This window comes from Euleptes europaea, chromosome 2 (assembly GCF_029931775.1).
Source record: "Euleptes europaea isolate rEulEur1 chromosome 2, rEulEur1.hap1, whole genome shotgun sequence".
NCBI lineage: Eukaryota > Metazoa > Chordata > Lepidosauria > Squamata > Sphaerodactylidae > Euleptes > Euleptes europaea.
Window position 1 is genome coordinate 35,045,925 of NC_079313.1, and position 19,837 is coordinate 35,065,761.

The 19,837-nt window shown below is 43.5% G+C and overlaps 1 protein-coding gene across 1 annotated transcript in view; it reads left to right on the forward strand.

The window, feature by feature from the left end:
• Positions 1-19,837, forward strand: part of LOC130473192 (complement factor H-like) — a 75,354-nt gene that overhangs the window by 26,973 nt on the left and 28,544 nt on the right. Inside the window, exons 8-14 of the mRNA XM_056844721.1 lie at positions 3,113-3,181; positions 5,152-5,334; positions 7,777-7,953; positions 13,227-13,400; positions 13,801-13,989; positions 17,234-17,413; positions 19,321-19,491. Coding sequence (XP_056700699.1) covers positions 3,113-3,181; positions 5,152-5,334; positions 7,777-7,953; positions 13,227-13,400; positions 13,801-13,989; positions 17,234-17,413; positions 19,321-19,491 — 1,143 coding nt within the window. The remainder of the gene's footprint in view (positions 1-3,112; positions 3,182-5,151; positions 5,335-7,776; positions 7,954-13,226; positions 13,401-13,800; positions 13,990-17,233; positions 17,414-19,320; positions 19,492-19,837) is intronic.

Genomic DNA, 19,837 nt, shown 5'->3' on the forward strand with positions numbered 1-19,837 from the left:
CGCGCCCGGCGGCGGCCGCGCGGCCTTGCAGCGGCCGCAGGAGGCCCTCACAGGGCGCTCCTGGCCGGGGGAAGCCGCATGGGCCCGGCAGCGATGGCGGCGGCGGTAAGTTGCCCCCTCCCTCCTCCCTCCCCTCCCCTACCGTATTGACCCGCGTATAAGCTGAGGCCCGCTTTTTCAGCCCTTTTTTTGGGCTGAAAAACTCGGCTTATACGCGAGTATATACGGTAAATTGGGAAGGGCTAGGAGTGCGGTGTTAGCCAGTACAATTAACTCACCTGTGCTGAAGATGTTATTTTTCTCATCTCTTGCATAAGTCTGCAATTCAAGGCCTTGAAGTGCCATTCTAATTGTGATTTTTTAAAACATCTGTCTCCACAGATACACTTAGGTGTTTAATTGTTCTGTTTCTATAGCTGAAAATTGTCTTTGCTTAATGATTGTCAATTTTACTGCCCCTTTCAAAAACAAGCTGCTGGAACAGAAGTTGGGAGGCAGATGGAGCATTTGAAAAGAGAGGGAAAGCTTTTAATATTTTTGTGCCTGGAATCCTGCTCAGTATTCCATATAGGGGTCTGGAACTCTTTTACACGGTTGGCATAGATTTTAATATTAGCTGAAGGATAATGAATCTGCTGAGTCAGGCAGACCCAACCTTTTTGAGCCTGTGGGCACCTTGGGAATTCTGACACAGGGTGATGGGCACAAGCACAAAATGTCTGGCATGGGAGCTTGAGCCAACCCCAAAATGGCTGCTGCTGGAGATGGAGCCAACCACAAAAAGTCAAAGAATGAGGTTATGAGGTTGGACTAGATGGCCTGTATGGCCCCTTCCAACTCTAGGATGAGGGGGTAAAGATCTCGGGAGAGAAATCCCAAAGGACAAGGGTGTGTGGATGCTTGCTGGGGAACCTTGGGCCGGTCACATACTCTCAGCTGCTGGAATTGTCTTCTCCTCGAACATCTGCAGACATTCAGATATAGAGAGATGTGGAGACATAGAGAAAAGGGTGGTGTCTTATTAATGCCAGGGACTTCAGGTATTTATTTAACAAGTTGTTTATTGAACTTCTATAATAAAAAGGAACAGTTCCTCCCTAGTGCCTGCTTGCTTTTTCTCTCTCAGTCTCCTTGTAACTTCCTGTTTCCTGCTTAGTTGCTCCTCCCCTGTTCCAGCCCCTTAATTAAGATGACATTTCACTACAACTGGAGGATCTGACAATGCTTCGGTTTTTCATTTCCCTTTGATTGTGTTAGGGAAACAGCCCCGGGATTGTTTTCTTTTATGCAAGGAGGTGAAAAAGCTACAGTAACTGGCAGCACTGTACATTATATCCATGTACACTGTGGCCAGAGATGGCAAGTTTCCAATTACCTTGAAGCCATGATGGGGGAAAAATCCACCCATAGTTTCAAAGAAAATTTAAATGGGCAATAGTTGATTTTTATAAATCGTAAACTTACTTTACTGTTTTAACAAAGGGATTGTTTATAAATTAGCATATAAAATTTGCATTATTATGAAAAATTAAAAATAAATGCCTTAGTTTACTACAAGTAAAATTGTGAATATTCCTATTATTGATAGGGCTGTCAGCCTCTAGGTGGGACCTGGAGATCTCCCAGAATTACAACTGATCTCCAATTGACAGAGATTGGTTCCCCTGGAGAAAATGGCTGCTTTGGAAGGTGGACTATGAGGTACCTGTGGCACTATAGCAACCCAGTGCATCCAAATGATGGTGATATAGCAATTCAGTGCTATATCACCAGCATTCAAATGCATTGGGTTGCTATGGTGCTATAGCACTAATTTTAGAACGTCCAAAACAGCACACTGGAGCAATTCAGAAGCCCAAGGAAGAACTGGAAATGGGGGAAAGCAATTTTCATTTAAAAAAAAAAAAAAACAGCTGAGTCCTGGGATGCCAATGGGATACAAGCAGCTTTGTCTGAAAAAATAAAAATTCGTTAGCAGCTGGGAGCCAAAAGGATTGTATCTGAAATGATGCAAAAAAATCTGTTAGCAACCAGCTGCTCAAACAGCTTATAAGGGCAGTTTCAAAGAGGCCATTGTCTTTAACAGCTTTTCTCTCATTCCCAAAGAGAAAACATTCTATATGAGGTGCTTCCCCCCAAATGTCCTATTTGTCCATTGGAAAAATTGGGGAGGGGGGAAAGTCCTCATGAAACATCTCTTTTCCAAAAATTTCAAGTGTTTTTCTTGGGCCTTTATGCTCCTCTAATGGTATGTGATTACATACACTTGAATTGCAAATTTATATAAAGCTTTTCCAGAGGTGATGTAGATAATTCACAGTGGGTAGCCGTGTTAGTCTGTCTGCAGTAGTAGAAAAGGGCAAGAGTCCTGTAGCACCTTAAAGACTAACAAAAAACACAGCTCGAAGTGAGCTCATGAAAGCTCATACCCTACCAGAAAATATTTTTGTTAGTCTTTAAGGTGCTACTGGACTCTTGCCCTTTTCTACAGAGGTGATGTAGGTTCTCATGATAATTTTTATAAGACCAAATTGTGATCTCTATGCCTCTGAAGCATCTGCAGACTGGAGATTGCTTTGTCCTGACTGGGCATTTTATCTGCCCTATTTCTTCTTCCTCAGCACCTCTGTACATCTGGCTATGACATCATTTCCTATAAAAATGCCCAAATTCCACAATGATTTCTACATGAAATTTATCAGTAAAGGTTTATGGGTATGTTTTGTAAATTATTTTGCTTTCAGAATTTGAGTTGTGATTCCTTTGTAAAAACAAACCAACAAACCAACAAACAAAACCCTCTTCTTCCTCTGTTTGCTTTTAGAACAATGTGAACTTAAAGGTTTTTCACGTGGTTCTTTTATTCATGGTTATTGGCAAACGTTCATAGAAGGCAATGAAATCTCATTTTCTTGTCAAAGGGGGTATTATCCAGAACCACAGGAAGCAAAAACCAAGTGCACAAAAAATGGCTGGTTGCCAACTCCAATTTGCACCTCCAGAGGTAAGATGTATTCATGTTCCGTTACAAGACAATATGTCATTTGAGAAATTGGATGCTATTCATTGTAATCTACTTTAAACAACTTGTCCAAGACCGTTGGGTCCTCAGATTATTTGTACTGGCAGAGTGATTGGCACAATCGAGGTGCACAAACTGATCAAAGTGGAGAGAGTGAGAGTGAGTGAGTGAGTGAGTGAGTGAGTGAGAGAGAGAGAGAGAGAGAGAGAGAGAGAGAGAGAGAGAGAGAGAGAGAGAGAGACCACTTTAGCAGGAGATAAGGTGCTGGCCTTACTATCCTCTTGCTGCCCCCTGCAGGGTCTTCTTCTTTTCTTTATACACCAGACATTGCCTATTCCAGCAATTTGAAATAAAAAAATCTATGCAAGCTGGGCTATGTGATAATTTTCCTCCCAGCTACAAAGAACTTAATCTCTGTACACAGATCATTCACGAACAGGGGTGGCACCTGCCACAATTGTTTCCCACACCCTCCTCTCTTGAGCCCACATACATGTTAGGAGCAGGTTGAGAGAGCCAGCACGAAGACTCAGTAGTTAGGACCATAGAGACTCTTGTTCAAACGCCCACTGAGTCGCGAGGTTCAAAGTTCACCTGGGATCTTGGGTCAGTCACTTTCTTTCAGCCTAGCCTACCCTACGAGGTTTGTTGTGAGGGTGAAATGGAGTAAGCAGAACCATGCACATCACGTTAAGCTCTTTGGAGGGACCGTGGGGTGAACGTGTTAGAAACAGATACAGAATATTGTGGATTGAGCGAAGGCTGGTGAAGCAAGCATAGCTCTCCACTCGCAACCGTTTTCCGACTCTTGTTTAAAATATTCCTATCCTGACTTATCTCCTCAGACTCCAGATGGCTAATAATACAGCAAAACAAGTTGTGAGGACACAACATACCCCAGCCCGATCAGCAAGATTAAAATACACACTCAGATTTAAAGCACCCAGAATTAAAAAGCACAACAAATTAGAAATAAAAACACCGTTTTCTTATTGTAGTCTGATTCTCTCAGCCCAAAAAGTAGAGGCTTTCTTCTGCTGTCTTGGTGCTCAGCGCCAAGCAACACAATTCATTTGGCCATGAGTCCACAGAACAAAAAGTGCCCCGGAGCCATTTTGGCTCAGGAGAAAAGTGTGAGTGGGAGGGGGTTTGAGGTTTGAGCCTCTCCTTCCTAGACACACAGTCCCACTCTGAATCAAGCTCTGGATAAGTAAGTGCTCTGCAGTTGCCATGCGGCTGCACAAAAAGCAAGTCAGGTTGGGGGAACCCTGGGCTATCTTGTGGTCAAATATATTGTGTAGTATGGCCCTCAGCAAGCATAGAATTGCTGGCCGAGTTTGCTAAATTTACCAGCTTAAAGACTTACGTGAGCAGAGCTAACATCCCAAGATGAGCAATGAGATCTGTAGGGAGACAGCCACAACATACGTTATCTAAATGCTGGAACATTCAAAGTGATCTGAGGTTAAATGCACTAATGATGGCTGTCTGGTATGTTTGCAAATGGAAAGGAATTAGGGTTGCCAGCTCTGGGTTGGGCAATTATTTGGGAGTGAAGCCTGGGGGGTGTGGGGTTGGGGATGGGAGGGACCTCAGTGGGGTATACCTCCAGCGGAACTGATCTCTATAGTCTGTAGATCAGTTGTAATTCTAGGATGTCTCCAGGTCCCACCTAGAGGTTATCAAACCATGGTGGTTGATCTTCCTCAATGTAATTTAGAAGCCTTGAGGATCCCTTCTCTCGGCAGATCCTCACATTTTACCTGAGGGAACCCCACACAATTGCGCTAGCTTTCCTTTTAGCTACATGATGAGGAGTCTCACAAAAAATGTGATTGCTTATTTTGAACTGTGAACAAACAATCTTATTATTCACTATAAAATTTATCAAATGTATATGAAATCTTTCAATAACTTACACATGGAAAGGCTAAAATGAAGGAAGAAGATTGTGTGAGACAAGAGTTGGGTGGTGTAACTTCAAGCAGATGTCCTATAAGCCTATAATGTACTATAGACCTCTATCAGCCACTGCAGAAGACAGGGAGATGGACTAAATGGAGCTGGGATTTGATCTAGTAATGCAGTTCTTAAACTATTATGAAACAACCTTCTTTTGTCTCTGTTAGAAATACCTACCTGTAAAAGTGATCCTCCAGCTAATGGATATTTCACTGTCCGAAAGGTCCGGTTTGCTCTCAATGAGATAACAAGATATAGGTGTCATATTGGTTTCACGACTCGAGAAGGACATGAAGAGGGAGAGTCACGGTGTCTTAGAGAAGGATGGACACCGAAGCCAGAGTGTGTCCGTAAGTAGCTGAATGACTGGAAAATTCTGTGCAGTTTATACATCACTACAAGGAAAACAGGGACTGTTACCGCACTAGGTATTCCCAGCGATGTATTAAGAGTTTGAAAACGTTATCAAAAATACTGTTCGCACTTTCTATGTATTCCCACAGATGTATTAAGAGTTTGAAACTAAAAAAAAATACCGTTCGCACTTTGTTTGGCCCCTTTAGCTGTGAAGACATCTTCCAACCATTTTTTAGCAATGGCATCCAAAAACCGTTTTAAAGCGTTGTTTTTTATAACATTTTCAAACTCTTAATTCATCGCTGGGAATACCTAGTGCGGTAAAAGCCAGGGTTGAAAATCAATTGAATTAGCGCTTGGAAAAGTAAGTAACAGCTACAGCCTCTTCATAGGAAAACTGTGGCCCAGTTGTGTGGTGCCGGCTAATGGGCCTGGCCCACTTCATGGTAGGGAACCCTCAAGGACTTGTGGAAGGTACCTCACTTTCTCCTCTATCCCCCTCCTCACACTATTTACTCTTTCCCTCCCATATTCTCTTCCCATGCCTCATTCTCTCCTTCTCAGTCATTCACCAACCAATCTTTTATCTACTTCCCATCTTCAATTGTACTTAGTATTTATTAACTTCATTTTTACCCCACCTTTCTCTGCAGTTGGGACCAAAGCAGCTTACATTATTCTCCTCTCCTCATTTTCCTCACAACAATCCTGTGAGGTAGGTTAGGCTGAAAGTATGTGACTGGTCCAAAATCACCCAGTAAGCTTCCACAGCAAGATGGGAATTCAAACGTGGGTCTCCCAGACCCTACTCTGAAGCTCTAACTGCTATACCACGGTGGCTTTCATAGGGTGGCTGCTGTTGAAGAGTAGCAAGCAGCCAGGCCTAGTTAAGCCATAGAAGTTGGGAAGTTGGGGGGTATCAAGTTGCCCAGAGGTTTCTGCCAGGCATAGGGTTGCCAACCTCCAGGTGGGACCTCGATATCTCCCAGATTTATAACTGAACTCCAGACAAAGGAGATCTGTCCCCCTGGGGAAAATAGCTGTTCTGAAGGTGGATCTATGGCATTATGCCCAGCTGAGGCCTCTCCCCTCCCCAAACCATGGCCTCCTCAGACTCCAACACAAAATCTCCAGGAATTTCCCAACCTGGAGCTGGCAACTTTAGAGGCCTGGCCCCAAGGTGCCGCCCCTCAATAGCCAAAATAGGCCTGGAGAGGGCTCTGCTCCCTCCCCCTTGCTTTTATTGACAAAGCCAAGACATGAAACACTGTGGTTGTCTAGCTGTAGTCACTGAGAGAATCTGTTGCTTAAAGATACAGGCGATCCATTTATCATATTTGGGTTTTTTAATCCCCCATGTCTTTTTTTGTTTAGATCTTTCTTTCTTTCTTTCTTTCTTTCTTTCTTTCTTTCTTTCTTTCTTTCTTTCTTTCTTTCTTTCTTTCTTTCTTTCTTTCTTTCTTTCTTTCTTTCTTTCTTTCTTTCTTTCTTTCTTTCTTTCTTTCTTTCTTTCTTTCTTCCTTCCTTCCTTCCTTCCTTCCTTCCTTCCTTCCTTCCTTCCTTCCTTCCTTCCTTCCTTCCTTCCTTCCTTCCTTCCTTCCTTCCTTCCTTGCCCATCCACAGCTCCAGTCACTAGATTTAAGTATCCAAAGAATTGGCCAACTTTGCTATTAGATTATAAATGTTTCTCTTGCAGTTTTTGAAGGCTTCTAAAATAGAACTGTTTAGAAAAGACTTTGGCTTCTCAAGATGTTCTTTTTTGGGGGGTTCCTTGAATTTTAATTTTTGTTCTGGTAGTTGTTTTAAAGTTGTGATTTCAGAGTTGCATTTTTGCACTGTTTTTATTGTTATTACTGGCATCAAGTCCAAGTTTTCTGAAAGGCATTAAGTCCAAGTTTTCTGAAAGGCAGTGTTTCAAGCAATGGCACCATGTGACAGCATTCAGCATGATTTCTATCTAGGTAGCCGACCACTGGAACATGTTCAAAATATACTTGTTTGGTTGGATTATGTATACCCCATGGTCATCATGAGTAGGCCATGATTCATGTGAGAATGGCTACATTTTTATATATTTGCTGCTTTTGTGCCTGCACAGCCCATGCTAAAAACAAACTGCTCTGAGAAAGACCTGCTTAGCACAGTGATGAAGGCATTATCATTGTCCTTTATATGAATGTATCATGATACCCACTAAAACTTTTCAGATCCCTACTAGCTCCATGCAGCAGCTGCTTGCAAGATTTTCATCATGGTGATCCTTCAAACTGGTAATGGGAGTCGTGTCTATGCTCTTGTTTTGCCCATTCCTCATGTCAGTTCCTCTACATATCTGTTCTCAGGGGTCTTCCTGTGTAGAGGATTTAGATTGATGAACTGGACCTATATAAAATGCAAAGCTGATAATTAATAATACCCTTTCTTTAATCCTTCAGAGACATGTCAAAAGCCAACTGACGGGAATGTTATCATCAGCATAACAAAACAGGTTTTTGTCTTGGAGGAAAACCTGCCTTACAAATGTGCAGATGGGTATGAAACTATCACAAAAGCCTTAAAAGACAGTTCAAAATGCACGGTGAATGGATGGAGTCCAAAGCCTCAATGTCTACGTGAGTTAGTAAAATATGATTGTTGAATAATGCAATTGCCAGCTTATACTTGTTGGCTTAATGGATAATTCTTAGAACCACTGATATTTAGGGTGGTTATTGTCTTACACGTTGCTTTAATTCAATCAGTCAACATTTATGATGATCAAAAGATCAGTCAACATCCGTTTATCAGCACAATTTACATATACATATAAAATTACTATACAGAGATTAAAATTTATATCCTAATTGTGCTGTAATTAATTATAAATAAAAGTTATTAAAATGTTTGGGAAATCTGCTTTCTTATGGACAAGGTCTCAGCACAAAATCTGACCACTTTAGAGGTTTTCTCATTGGAGCGGTCAGCAAGGAGAAGATATGTATAGAATTTTCCAAATCTTCCTGGGAACTTAGATAGAGTCGGGGTGAAATATGTGGGATGGATGTCCTTATAAAATGGACAATATAATAACACATGTTTTGACTGCATTCAATTGGCAAGAACACAGACATTGAGATTAGGGGATATGCAAATACCTCCCTTCCAGTAGCACTGAGGACAGGCAGTTAAAACAGGCTAGGGTGAACAGTTGTTATATTTGTTTACAGACATTAACCTTTCTGCTTTCTGATTGAACTGCCAGCATCATTCAAATTTTTAGTTATCTATTTAAAATATTTGTATATCCACCTTTCTCCAAAGGATCTCAAGATTAATATATATATATATAGTAGGATTCAGTTTTTAATACACTTCATTGTTTCTTATTTCCTGTAAAGCATCCTCTCTTTGAAGCATGATTCTAGACAAAAATAGATATTTTACTAAACACAAAGCATTGCATATTTGTTGATTTAGGAAATCTGATCTCTCCAATCTGCCTACAACTAAAATTTTTCCCTGACACAACTACTCTTCTAATTGAGAAATAATCTGAAATTTATTTTCACTTGTTTAAAATATATAGATTTGTCTTCTCTCTATAGAACTGCAAAGTAGTTATGCTAGGTTTATGAATCAAAGGATTAAAAGTTGACTGAAAGCATTTTCAATATACTGTACACATATACAAAGATGATAGTACCATGCTGATCTGTGCTACATACATTAAAAAATGCCAGAGATTACAAACTGGGAGGGATGTCTGGAAGTTAGATCCAGGTCTTAATCTGTGCCCCACTGTGGCAGCTCACCAGAAGAACAAGCCACTAGCCTGTTACTCTAGAGTCCACCGTGCTGCTGTCCAGCAGGGAGCACTACAGTTGCTTATTTAGAGGCCTTTTATGCACAGGTTGTTCCCATCTCAGTCACCATCCCCCAACTACTTTGAGGCTTCATTTTAATTTTGCATGTATTTTGCAACCTTCAGAATTCACCTCCCTCTCCCCTTGTGTTTCCCCTGCATTTTCAGGATGCTGTTTTACTTGGGGTTTAATAAGCTGTGCATATCGGGTTTACTGAGCTGAAAATAAATCCAAAAAAAAGGCCTTTTTGGCTTCTTTCAGGTTTAATTTTGACCGAATATTAAAACTGGGAATCAAACCTAAACTGGATAGTCGATCGCTAAAAAAGCAGAATAGATATTTGGCTTTTTTCGGCTTCAGCTTTCCCCAGGCTTTTCCCTATAGGGGTTTGTTTGAGGAGCTTTGGGGAGGGCATTTTTGGAGATAAAGTCACCAAATTTTCAGGGTAGATGGAAGGGACTCTCTTTGCATGAACTCTGAAGTTTGGTAAAGTTCAGGACAGAGGGTCCAATTTTATGGGTCCCCGAAGGGGTCGCATCCCTCCTCCATAGAATAGCATTGTAAACTTTACATTGCTTTCCTATGGAGAATGGGGGTGACCCCTTTGGGGGCCCATAAAATTGGACCCCCTGTTCCATCCTTTACCAAAGTTGTAGATTTAGCTACCCTGAAAATTTGGTGACTCAAAACACACATACACACACGAGCTCCTAAAACAATTCCATTTATACTAAAATGGACCCGATATTTTTCAAGAAACCTGGAAATAAAGCCAAAACACCCATTTACCAGTAGGGGTATTTGGATGGGTATTCAACTTATTTTGGGTTCCCTGAAGAAAAATGGGTCCAATAAACCTGGACCCAAAATTTACTGGGGGAGAATGTTTTTCACAGCCCTAAAGTTTAAAGTCTGTCTCGATCTCAAATCAAAAGCCAGTCCTGTGCATACTTGTCACTTTGAGTGTTTCTCCCCATGCCCATTCTCATTTCTCCCTGCCATATGACTGTCCCCCTCATCCAACCCCTCCCCTCAAAGCCGTTATCAAGTGCACAAGCAAGAAGAATCATGAGGCTGCTTATTTGGTCAGTTTCACAGGAAGTGGGTCAGTTTCAGATCAAAAAGGTGAGAGAATGCTGAAATAATCACAAACAACCTTTGCAGCTGCTTTTGGTCAGTTTCAGTTCATGGCAGGATGGAACAGAGCCGGGCTCCCCGTATATACCTCCTCTTTTTTCTCTCTCTCTTTTTTTGTGAGTGGAAGACTATCGATGGAACAATTAATGTTACAAATGACTGTGCAAGGGTTTTAATGTTCTTATGACCCCTGCATTGAGTTTCGCAGAAACAAATTGGTGTGGGGGTTGTCCAGACCCTTCGCTGCTTTGGCTGTAAAATGGCCACTCAGTTCAGATCAAATGAAAGAATCCTGCTGCGGGGCTGGTGGAGGCTGGTGACGTATTTTTAAAAAACTACAGCAAATTACAAAGCAACGTTTTTGGGGAGAGGGACTCATGCATGGTTCAGAAGTTCTGCATGTTTGCTAGGGATGCTAGGGATCACGAGGTACTCCTGGAACTACTTCGGGGCAAAAAGTCCCTGTGCATAGTGGTTTGAGACTTCGACTGTAAATACTGTGCTGTTAGAGAGCAGCAGATCTAGCAGAAACAGACCATGCATAAAAGGCAAATGATTGACCTTTGACACAAGGCATAAAGGGAGTTTTCCCAGACCTGGGCTTGCAAACTCCCAGGTGGGGCCTAAAGATCTCCCAGAATTACAACTGATCTGCAGACTAAGGAGATCAGGTTCCCCTGGAGAAAATGGCAGTACCAGAGGGCAGACTCTATGGCATCACATCCCCATGGAGCTCCTTCCTAGGGCGGCCAAGTTGCCTGTTTTGGCAGTCAACCTCCCCCTCTCAGCCTCTGTTCCTCATCACCACTGGATAGGGTAGTGGGGAATTTTTTTTTGGGGGGGAGCTAAATGGAATGTAATGGCATTATACTCTGCTGAGGTCCCTCCCCTCCCCATACCCCACCTTCCTCAGGTTTCACCCCCAAAATCTCCAGGTATTTCCCAACAGAAAGCCCTACCTATAAATCGGGTGGGGAATCTCTGGCCCGTGGGCCGCATCCGGCCCGCAAGACCATTTTGTCCGGCCCCCGGCCCGCCTGCCAAGGCCTGGAGCTCCATGGCCCACCTGCCGAGACCGGGAGCTAGCTGTTGCTAGCCAGGCCCTTCTCCCAGCGCTTCGGGCTTTGCAGGGAGGCAGGAGAGCATGCTAACGAAACTAAAAGCTGATTGGGTGACTGTGGGGGCGTTTCCCCCAAGTCTCCCTGCTTCCTGTTCCTGGAGAGAAAGTTGTTGGGGCACCTGAATCACCTGCCGCTCTCCCCCACTCTCATTGCCTTGCCGATGGCCGCGCTGCACCCTCCACTGGCTCGGTGGGCTCCTATGCAGCCTTCCCCTCACTCTCCCCTGAGGCCAACAGGTAAAGTGTGTGCGTGTGTGTGCGTGCACGCGGGCAAAGGCAGGGAAAGCCGTGGAGGTTTCTCCCCCATTGCTCCTGACCACCCGTGCAGCTGGGGGCTGGCTGGCTTGCTTGTGTGTGTGCACGCGCACGAAGCAGGGGGAAGCCGCGGAGGCTTCTCTCTGATTGCTCCCAGCTGCGCACGCGGCTGGGGGTTGGCTGGCTTGCTTGTGTGCATGTGTGCGCGCGTGCAAAGGCAGGGGAAGCCGCAGAGGTTTCTCCCCCATTGCTCCCGACCACCCGTGCAGCTGGGGGCTGGCTGGCTTGCTTGTGTGTGTGCGCGCGCACGAAGCAGGGGGAAGCCGTGGAGGCTTCTCTCTGATTGCTCCCAGCTGCTCACGCGGCTGGGGGTTGGCTGGCTTGCTTGTGTGCGTGTGTGTGTGCGCGCACACACAAAGGCAGGGGAAGCCGCAGAGGTTTCTCCCGCATCACTTGCGGCCACTTGTGCGGCTGGGGGCTGGCTGGCTTGTGTGTGTGTATGTGTCTTTGTGTGTGCACGGATGACAAAGCAGGAGGAAGCTGAGGAGGCTTCTCTCTGATCGCTCCCGGACGCTCATGTGGTTGGGGGCTGGCTGGCTGGCTTGCATGTGTGTGTGTGTGTGCGCTCATGAAGGCAGGGGAAGCCGCGGAGGCTTCTCCTCGATCGCTCCCGGCTGCTCGTGTGGCTGGGGGCGAGCTTGCTTGTGTGTGTGTGTGTGTGTGCGCGCGCGCACAAAAGCAGGAGAAGCCGCAGAGGCATCTCCCTGATGGCTCCCGGCGGCTTGCGCAGCCGGGGCGTGCCTGTGTGTGTTTGAGGGGGGGAGCTGGGAACCCCTCCCTTTCTCTCTCTTTCTTTCTCTCCCTCTCTTTTCTTCCTTCCTTTCCTTCCTTCTTTCCCTCCTTCCCCTTCTCTGCATAGTTTCTCCAGGTTGTGGCTGGAGACCTGGCAACCCTAGCCTCTCCCCGCCAGGATACCTAAGACTGGTATGGCCCTCGAATGATGTTATAAATATGGAAATGGCCCTTGGCATGAAAAATGTTCCCCACCCCTGCTATAAATGCTCAAACTCTGGCTGTAGAGAATAACTCCTGAATAAAACTGCCTGTGTATCCATTGCCTGATTGGCTTTGCTTCCTCACAGTTTGCAAATTATGCAGCTCCATCTTGGTTGTGCCTTGAGAATACCTACCATTCATTATGTCTTCTGGAAGGGAATAGAATGTTTTGTTCAATAATTAGCTGTATAGTGATTGTTTAAAGGGGTGGTGGAGTGACTGCTCTTTTAAAACATTGGTGGAAGGGCAATGCAGACAGCTGAAATCAGTGCCTACTCTTTTGGTATGTACATTTGTTGTTGTAAAATTTGGAAGTAGGTAGAAGGGAGGATCTCACTAGGAAGGAGTGATTTTCTTCAAATTGTATTCCTTTATTAATAAGTTTTTTGATTGGTTGGAAATATTTTAAAAACAGACAAATTTATGTAACCTTTCCTTAATTGTATTAATGTCTTTTCCCTCAACATTTCTTTAGCAATACAATGTGAAGTTCTCGACCTGGATAATGGGGAGGTTAAGCCAAGAAAGGACCAGTACCTGTACAGCGACATAGTCCAATTTAGCTGTCGCCCAGGACGCATAAGAGTTGGTCCTATTTCTGCCCAATGTTATCATTTTGGGTGGTCTCCTCCACCTCCTATCTGTAAAGGTAGGTATTTTTACAGGTTCCTTATTTCTCCAGGTTTCTGACCCAATACAGAAGTGTGATAAGGTTCTTCTGAAAGGATAATAGGTATTTAAATGCATATGGAGGTTTTTTGCCACGGGGCCTACCTGCAAGTTTTATAGTAACTGCTTGTCCAGGGTTTCTTCCATGCCATTGCTTGAAGCTAGGATCCATGCAGATGGTGCCAATAATTCAAATCTCCCCCCGCAAAAAAACTCCACCATTCTTCCTGACTAGAACTCAGTGCACTCAGCAGCAATGCCTGAGATAGTTGTGAAAACTGATCCATGGACTGTGATACTAAACATGCCTTCTTGGATGTATGTCATATTAGAACTACTTTTTCATGAACAAGTTCAGGAGTGGAATATTTTTTTCTTAGCTGCAGGAAAAATCAACTCTTGTCAGCCACCTAGCAACATTACAGATGGCATAATTATCACTGCTGTTCAAGAAGAATATCAACATGGTCAGCAGGTAGAATATGAGTGTAACCTCAAATATGCAATGACTGGCTCAAAGAAGATAGAGTGTGTTGATGGGCAATGGACATCTTTGCCTTCTTGTACAGGTAAGCTGTGCTGTGCCTTCAAGAGAAATGTGTTCATGGGAGAAATGATGTGCTCCATCTTTGTTTTCCTTTACCTCTCCCTCTGCTGCAGAGACAACAAAAATAATTTCTACCGGTACTTCTTTTCTGTGTATGTTTATATAATTGTATAAAAATTTGTATAAAATGTATATAAAATAGTACAAGAAAAGTACTTTATTTTGCAGCAGAACATAACATGTGAAATAGTGTGCATAGGTTTGTTTCCTCGATATGACATCAAATCGGTGTACTTTAGCATCTAGATTGCTAGGTTTGTCAACTTCCAGGTACTATCTGGAGATCTCCTGCTATTACAACTGATCTCTGGCCGATAGAGATCAGTTCACCTGGAGAAAATGGCCGCTTGGGCCATTGGACTCTATGACATTGAAGTCCCTCCCCTCCTCAAACTCCACCCTCCTCAGGTTCCTCCCCAAAAACCTCCCATTGGTGGTGAAGAGGGACCTGGCAACCCTATAGATTGCTCTACAGTCCCAATGCTTTAACTCAAGTACAGCAACCAAATTTAGAATGTACAATAATTGCAGTAAGTCCTGCAGATTGTATACAGATCATTTCCAAGATAATCTAAGCAGGCCGAGCTCTGTTGAGAGGCTGAGTTCCATTTGAAACGTCTTATGCTGACCACAGGAGCTTGCAACAACTGTGAGTTGTTGTGTTCCTTGTGGGAACTCAATTCAAAAGCCCTGCTTCAGATTGGAATTGTGGCATGAGGGGTGGAAGAACTCTTGCCACCACCTACCTGTAAAGGTAGGTATTTTTACAGGTCCCTTAGCAAAAGTAGATTTAAATGTGCTTCATATTCTTATCATTGGTTTTGGCTATATTATGGTATTTTGAGTAATCTGTTCACCCAGCATATAGTTTTTGAGTTTGGTGATGAGTCCAGTCATTCTCCAAATTGCCGGTTAGCACTGAGTGAAATTTCGAAAACTTGATTCAGAGGGGATCCAGAAATTTTTGAACAATTTTGTGAAACTCTGTGAGGGAAAACAGTTTTGGAATTTACATATATTTCATTACACATTGATAAGTTATCATGGTATAATTTAACCACTTGGCAAGTTAGCAAGATGGTAAGCCATTTGCCAGTATCACCCTACCCAGTGGGGAGGAACATTTTTCCCTTTATTTCTCCAGGTTTCTGACCCAATACAGAAGTGTGATAAGGTTCTTCTGAAATGATAATAGGTATTTAAATGCATATGGAGGCTTTTGCCAAGGGGCTTACCTGCAAGTTTTATAGTAACTGCTTGTCCAGGGTTTCTTCCATGCCATTGCTTGAAGCTAGGATCCATGCAGATGGTGCCAATAATTCAAATCTCCCCCCGCAAAAAAACTCCACCATTCTTCCTGACTAGAACTCAGTGCACTCAGCAGCAATGCCTGAGATGGTTGTGAAAACTGATCCATGGACTGTGATACTAAACATGCCTTCTTGGATGTATGTCATATTAGAACTACTTTTTCATGAACAAGTTCAGGAGTGGAATATTTTTTTCTTAGCTGCAGGAAAAATCAACTCTTGTCAGCCACCTAGCAACATTACAGATGGCATAATTATCACTGCTGTTCAAGAAGAATATCAACATGGTCAGCAGGTAGAATATGAGTGTAACCTCAAATATGCAATGACTGGCTCAAAGAAGATAGAGTGTGTTGATGGGCAATGGACATCTTTGCCTTCTTGTACAGGTAAGCTGTGCTGTGCCTTCAAGAGAAATGTGTTCATGGGAGAAATGATGTGCTCCATCTTTGTTTTCCTTTACCTCTCCCTCTGCTGCAGAGACAACAAAAATAATTTCTACCGGTACTTCTTTTCTGTGTATGTTTATATAATTGTATAAAAATTTGTATAAAATGTATATAAAATAGTACAAGAAAAGTACTTTATTTTGCAGCAGAACATAACATGTGAAATAGTGTGCATAGGTTTGTTTCCTCGATATGACATCAAATCGGTGTACTTTAGCATCTAGATTGCTAGGTTTGTCAACTTCCAGGTACTATCTGGAGATCTCCTGCTATTACAACTGATCTCTGGCCGATAGAGATCAGTTCACCTGGAGAAAATGGCCGCTTGGGCCATTGGACTCTATGACATTGAAGTCCCTCCCCTCCTCAAACTCCACCCTCCTCAGGTTCCTCCCCAAAAACCTCCCATTGGTGGTGAAGAGGGACCTGGCAACCCTATAGATTGCTCTACAGTCCCAATGCTTTAACTCAAGTACAGCAACCAAATTTAGAATGTACAATAATTGCAGTAAGTCCTGCAGATTGTATACAGATCATTTCCAAGATAATCTAAGCAGGCCGAGCTCTGTTGAGAGGCTGAGTTCCATTTGAAACGTCTTATGCTCACCACAGGAGCTTGCAACAGCTGTGAGCTATGTGTTCCTTGTGGGAACTCAATTCAAAAGCCCTGCTTCAGATAGGAATTGTGGCATGAGGGGAGGAGGAACTCTTGCCGCCACCCCCTGTGCTGTTTTTCTGACCCCAATCAGTCCCAGGGGCTTATTTGCCCTGTGGGAAGGCTTGCATGTGTAATAGGCTTCCCAGGTGCCCGGTGGTGGTGGGCAAATCCCCGGCAATTTGCCCCTTTGCCTGCCGACCAGCTGACGGTTGGGGGGCAAACGTGCATGCACGTACACACCACTGCAGATCACTTCCGGTTTACAACTGGAAGTCCCGCCTCGCGAGGGGCCTTATGCCACTCAAACTAAGAGTTGTTGCGTGATCCCAAGCTGTGCCTTAAAAGTCTCCTGCCGGAGGAGAGGTAGGATCTGGCAATCCTATTGTGTAAACATTCAATGCCCATAAAGCCCACTTATGGGGACAATAATGTCCCCCGGAACTGTTTTGGGTTGGGAAAATGTCATGGGGGGGAGGCAAGAACCCCTCCTCCCCTCATGCCATGGTCCTGATCCAAATCAGGCTATGTGGTTCTTCTGAAATATGTTCCCGTGGGAATTCACAGTGGTCGTGTGGCTTCAAGGCCCTGTAGTGATCACATGGGCCTGAGAGATGCTTTATCAAACACAGATGAGATGTTGCCACATTGATAGAGTAATGAGGGATGAGATTGCTTTTGAGAATTAAGTGTCTCAGTCTGCTTCCATAAGAGTCAGCCCACTAATTTTATTCGCAGAAGAATCATGGTCTACCCAGTTTCATTCAAATTCCTTTATGTGTTTTACTACAGAAGAGAGAAGAACCTGTGGGCCGCCTCCTCGCATTGACAATGGACATGCACTCAGCAGAGGCCGGAAAAATTATTTCCATGGTAACACAGTGAGATATGAATGTGCTGAAGGATTTTCAGTTGTTGGGACAAACCCAGGCAAATGTCTCCACGGACACTGGGACTTCCCTTCATGTACTGGTAAGCTGTAGCATAAGAAACAAACCAGCTAAACTATACGTGGGTGCTTTGGGAATTCTATCATTACTTGAGCACTGAAAGACTTGAGCTGGGTTCAAGTCCTGTCACTGCTATGACACGCTAATGGGGCCATGAGCAAGTGGCACCTTGGCCTCAGTTTTCCTTTCATAAAATGTGAAGAATAGCCAGCAATGTTGTAAAGGTTAATTGAAATAAAGTCTCTAATGGAGTTCAAAAATTAAACTTTCTAGATGGATAAGAAACAGAAACTTTTTTTTCTAGTTGCTTAAATTGTTTCCATTGTTATTTGCTAACAAACACGCATGCTTTAACAGCACTTGACTTGTTAGATGGTTGTGCACGTCCAGAGATACCTAAGAATACAAACACTGACTCCCTGAAAAGACACTATAACAACAATGAAGTTGTAAGCTACAGATGTGATTCCAGCCAGCATATAACAAAATGTGTTAAAGGAAATTGGTCACCCAAGCCAGACTGCAGAGGTAAAGTCTTGCATGCTCTATACAAGTTGTTGCTTTCTTAACTAGGATGACCTTGAGAGGTGAATGTGTGGCGCGACAGATCAGCACTGCCTTCCTGCATAGCTTTTTTGGGTGGGCCATAGTTCTATTATAAAGGCCACTTACAGCCATGAACTCTGCAGCCCTCACCTTGGCTGCCAGTGTGATCCCATGCAGCATGGGCAGATGCCTTCGTCACATGATGTTGAAAGCACTCCATCAGCATGGGGAAAGAATCAGCAGCTGGTGAAGCCATCACCGCTACCACCAGCTGATTTTCTATTGCCACCAAAGCAACCAACTGCTTTGATTCTGCCAAGCCTTAAAATACAAAACAAGGGTGCTATGGAGAATGTTAGATAGAGAGCTCCAGATGGGATTGCACACCAGGCTTCTTTATCAGCCATGGCCCATCTAATGACAGTCTGCAATTAATGATGTGACTATACATTCACGTTAAAGTTGCGGGCAGGAATCTGTGGCTTGGATCCCTTAGAATCATAGTTGGAAGGGACCACCAACCCGCTGAACAATGCAAGAATACACAACTATGTCCCCCGCGCACCCCCAGTGACCCCTACTCCATGCCCAGAAGATTGCACCAAAACACTTCCAGGATTCCTGGCCTCTCTGGCCTTGCTTGGGCAACAGCCCAGAAAGCATGGAAACCTGTTCTGGAAAGGATGTACTGGCAAGCATGTGCTGCTGCCTAGAAGGTCACATTAGAGGAGGGGTGGGAATTAAAGAAAAAAGGCCAGAAGTGATTCATCACACCTGAGGTGCTTACACTGAAAGTTCTCACTTTCATAGGTGAGACGCAAGGCCAGGAGGTGGGAGGAAGAAGAAAAGAGTGAGGTAGGAGAGGGGACCCTGGGAGGCTCAATGGCAAATTTGAGTTTGCTTCTGCATAATATCCAGGAAACACAGCCTGATGCTCAGTAAGGCGATATATTTAGAAATGACTAACTATGAAAAATAGAATCTGAACTGGTTCTGTGTCAACTGATATAATATTCCAGCATTTTGTTTTGTGGGGAGGGAAAGTTCCTCAAGTTACCCTGAAACCACATCCTAAAACGTAGAGTAAGTTCAGAAATGAGTTCCACTCCAAAAAGTTTGAGAAAACCCCAGCCTTACATTGTATGAGTTTCAGGGGAATTGGTCAGGCAACGGGACCTCGCTAGAACATATCTCCGGCTCAGATGTTGTACTGCTCTGGGTCCATATATTGCAGCCAAAGCAATTAAGTGGTCACCATTATGAATTTGTCTGAGGGGAATGGCTGAAGACATTTGACAAAATGTTTGTGATAAAGGACTAATAAACACTGTGAGATTCCAAGATGTTTCATGTTATTTTGACTCATTATTATTTTTGTTAAAGAACTCTGCTCGCCTCCACCTCAGCCTCCAAATGCTACTAAAATAATAGAGGTGAGAAACTTTGAAAATGGAGAAAAGATACGATTTGCATGTCAGGAAAATTTCCTGCTTGAAGGACCACAAGAAATATTGTGTGAAGATGGAAGATGGGGAAAGCCCCCACGCTGTATTGGTGTGTATTTTCCCCTTGTTTTGAGAAGTTAAATGTTAGAGAAAAGTATAAATGACAGGAACTTGACAAAACTGGTATCCTCAGTCATATTTTATGCACATTTACTCAGAAGTAACCTCCATTAATTTAATGAGAAGTTAATGTACATGGGATTTTAGTCATTTATCTGTGAAATAATTTTTATATAATATTGCCTGAGCTGTCTTACTTATCTTAAAATTTTTGTTGCCTGCCTGGGGCATTCAGGAAAAAAATATAGCTAAACAACTGCAACGGTGACTATAGTAATTTATGCACGGTCGCTTTAACCTCCTTTCTTCCCCATTTCAGCTAGGATCAAAGTAAC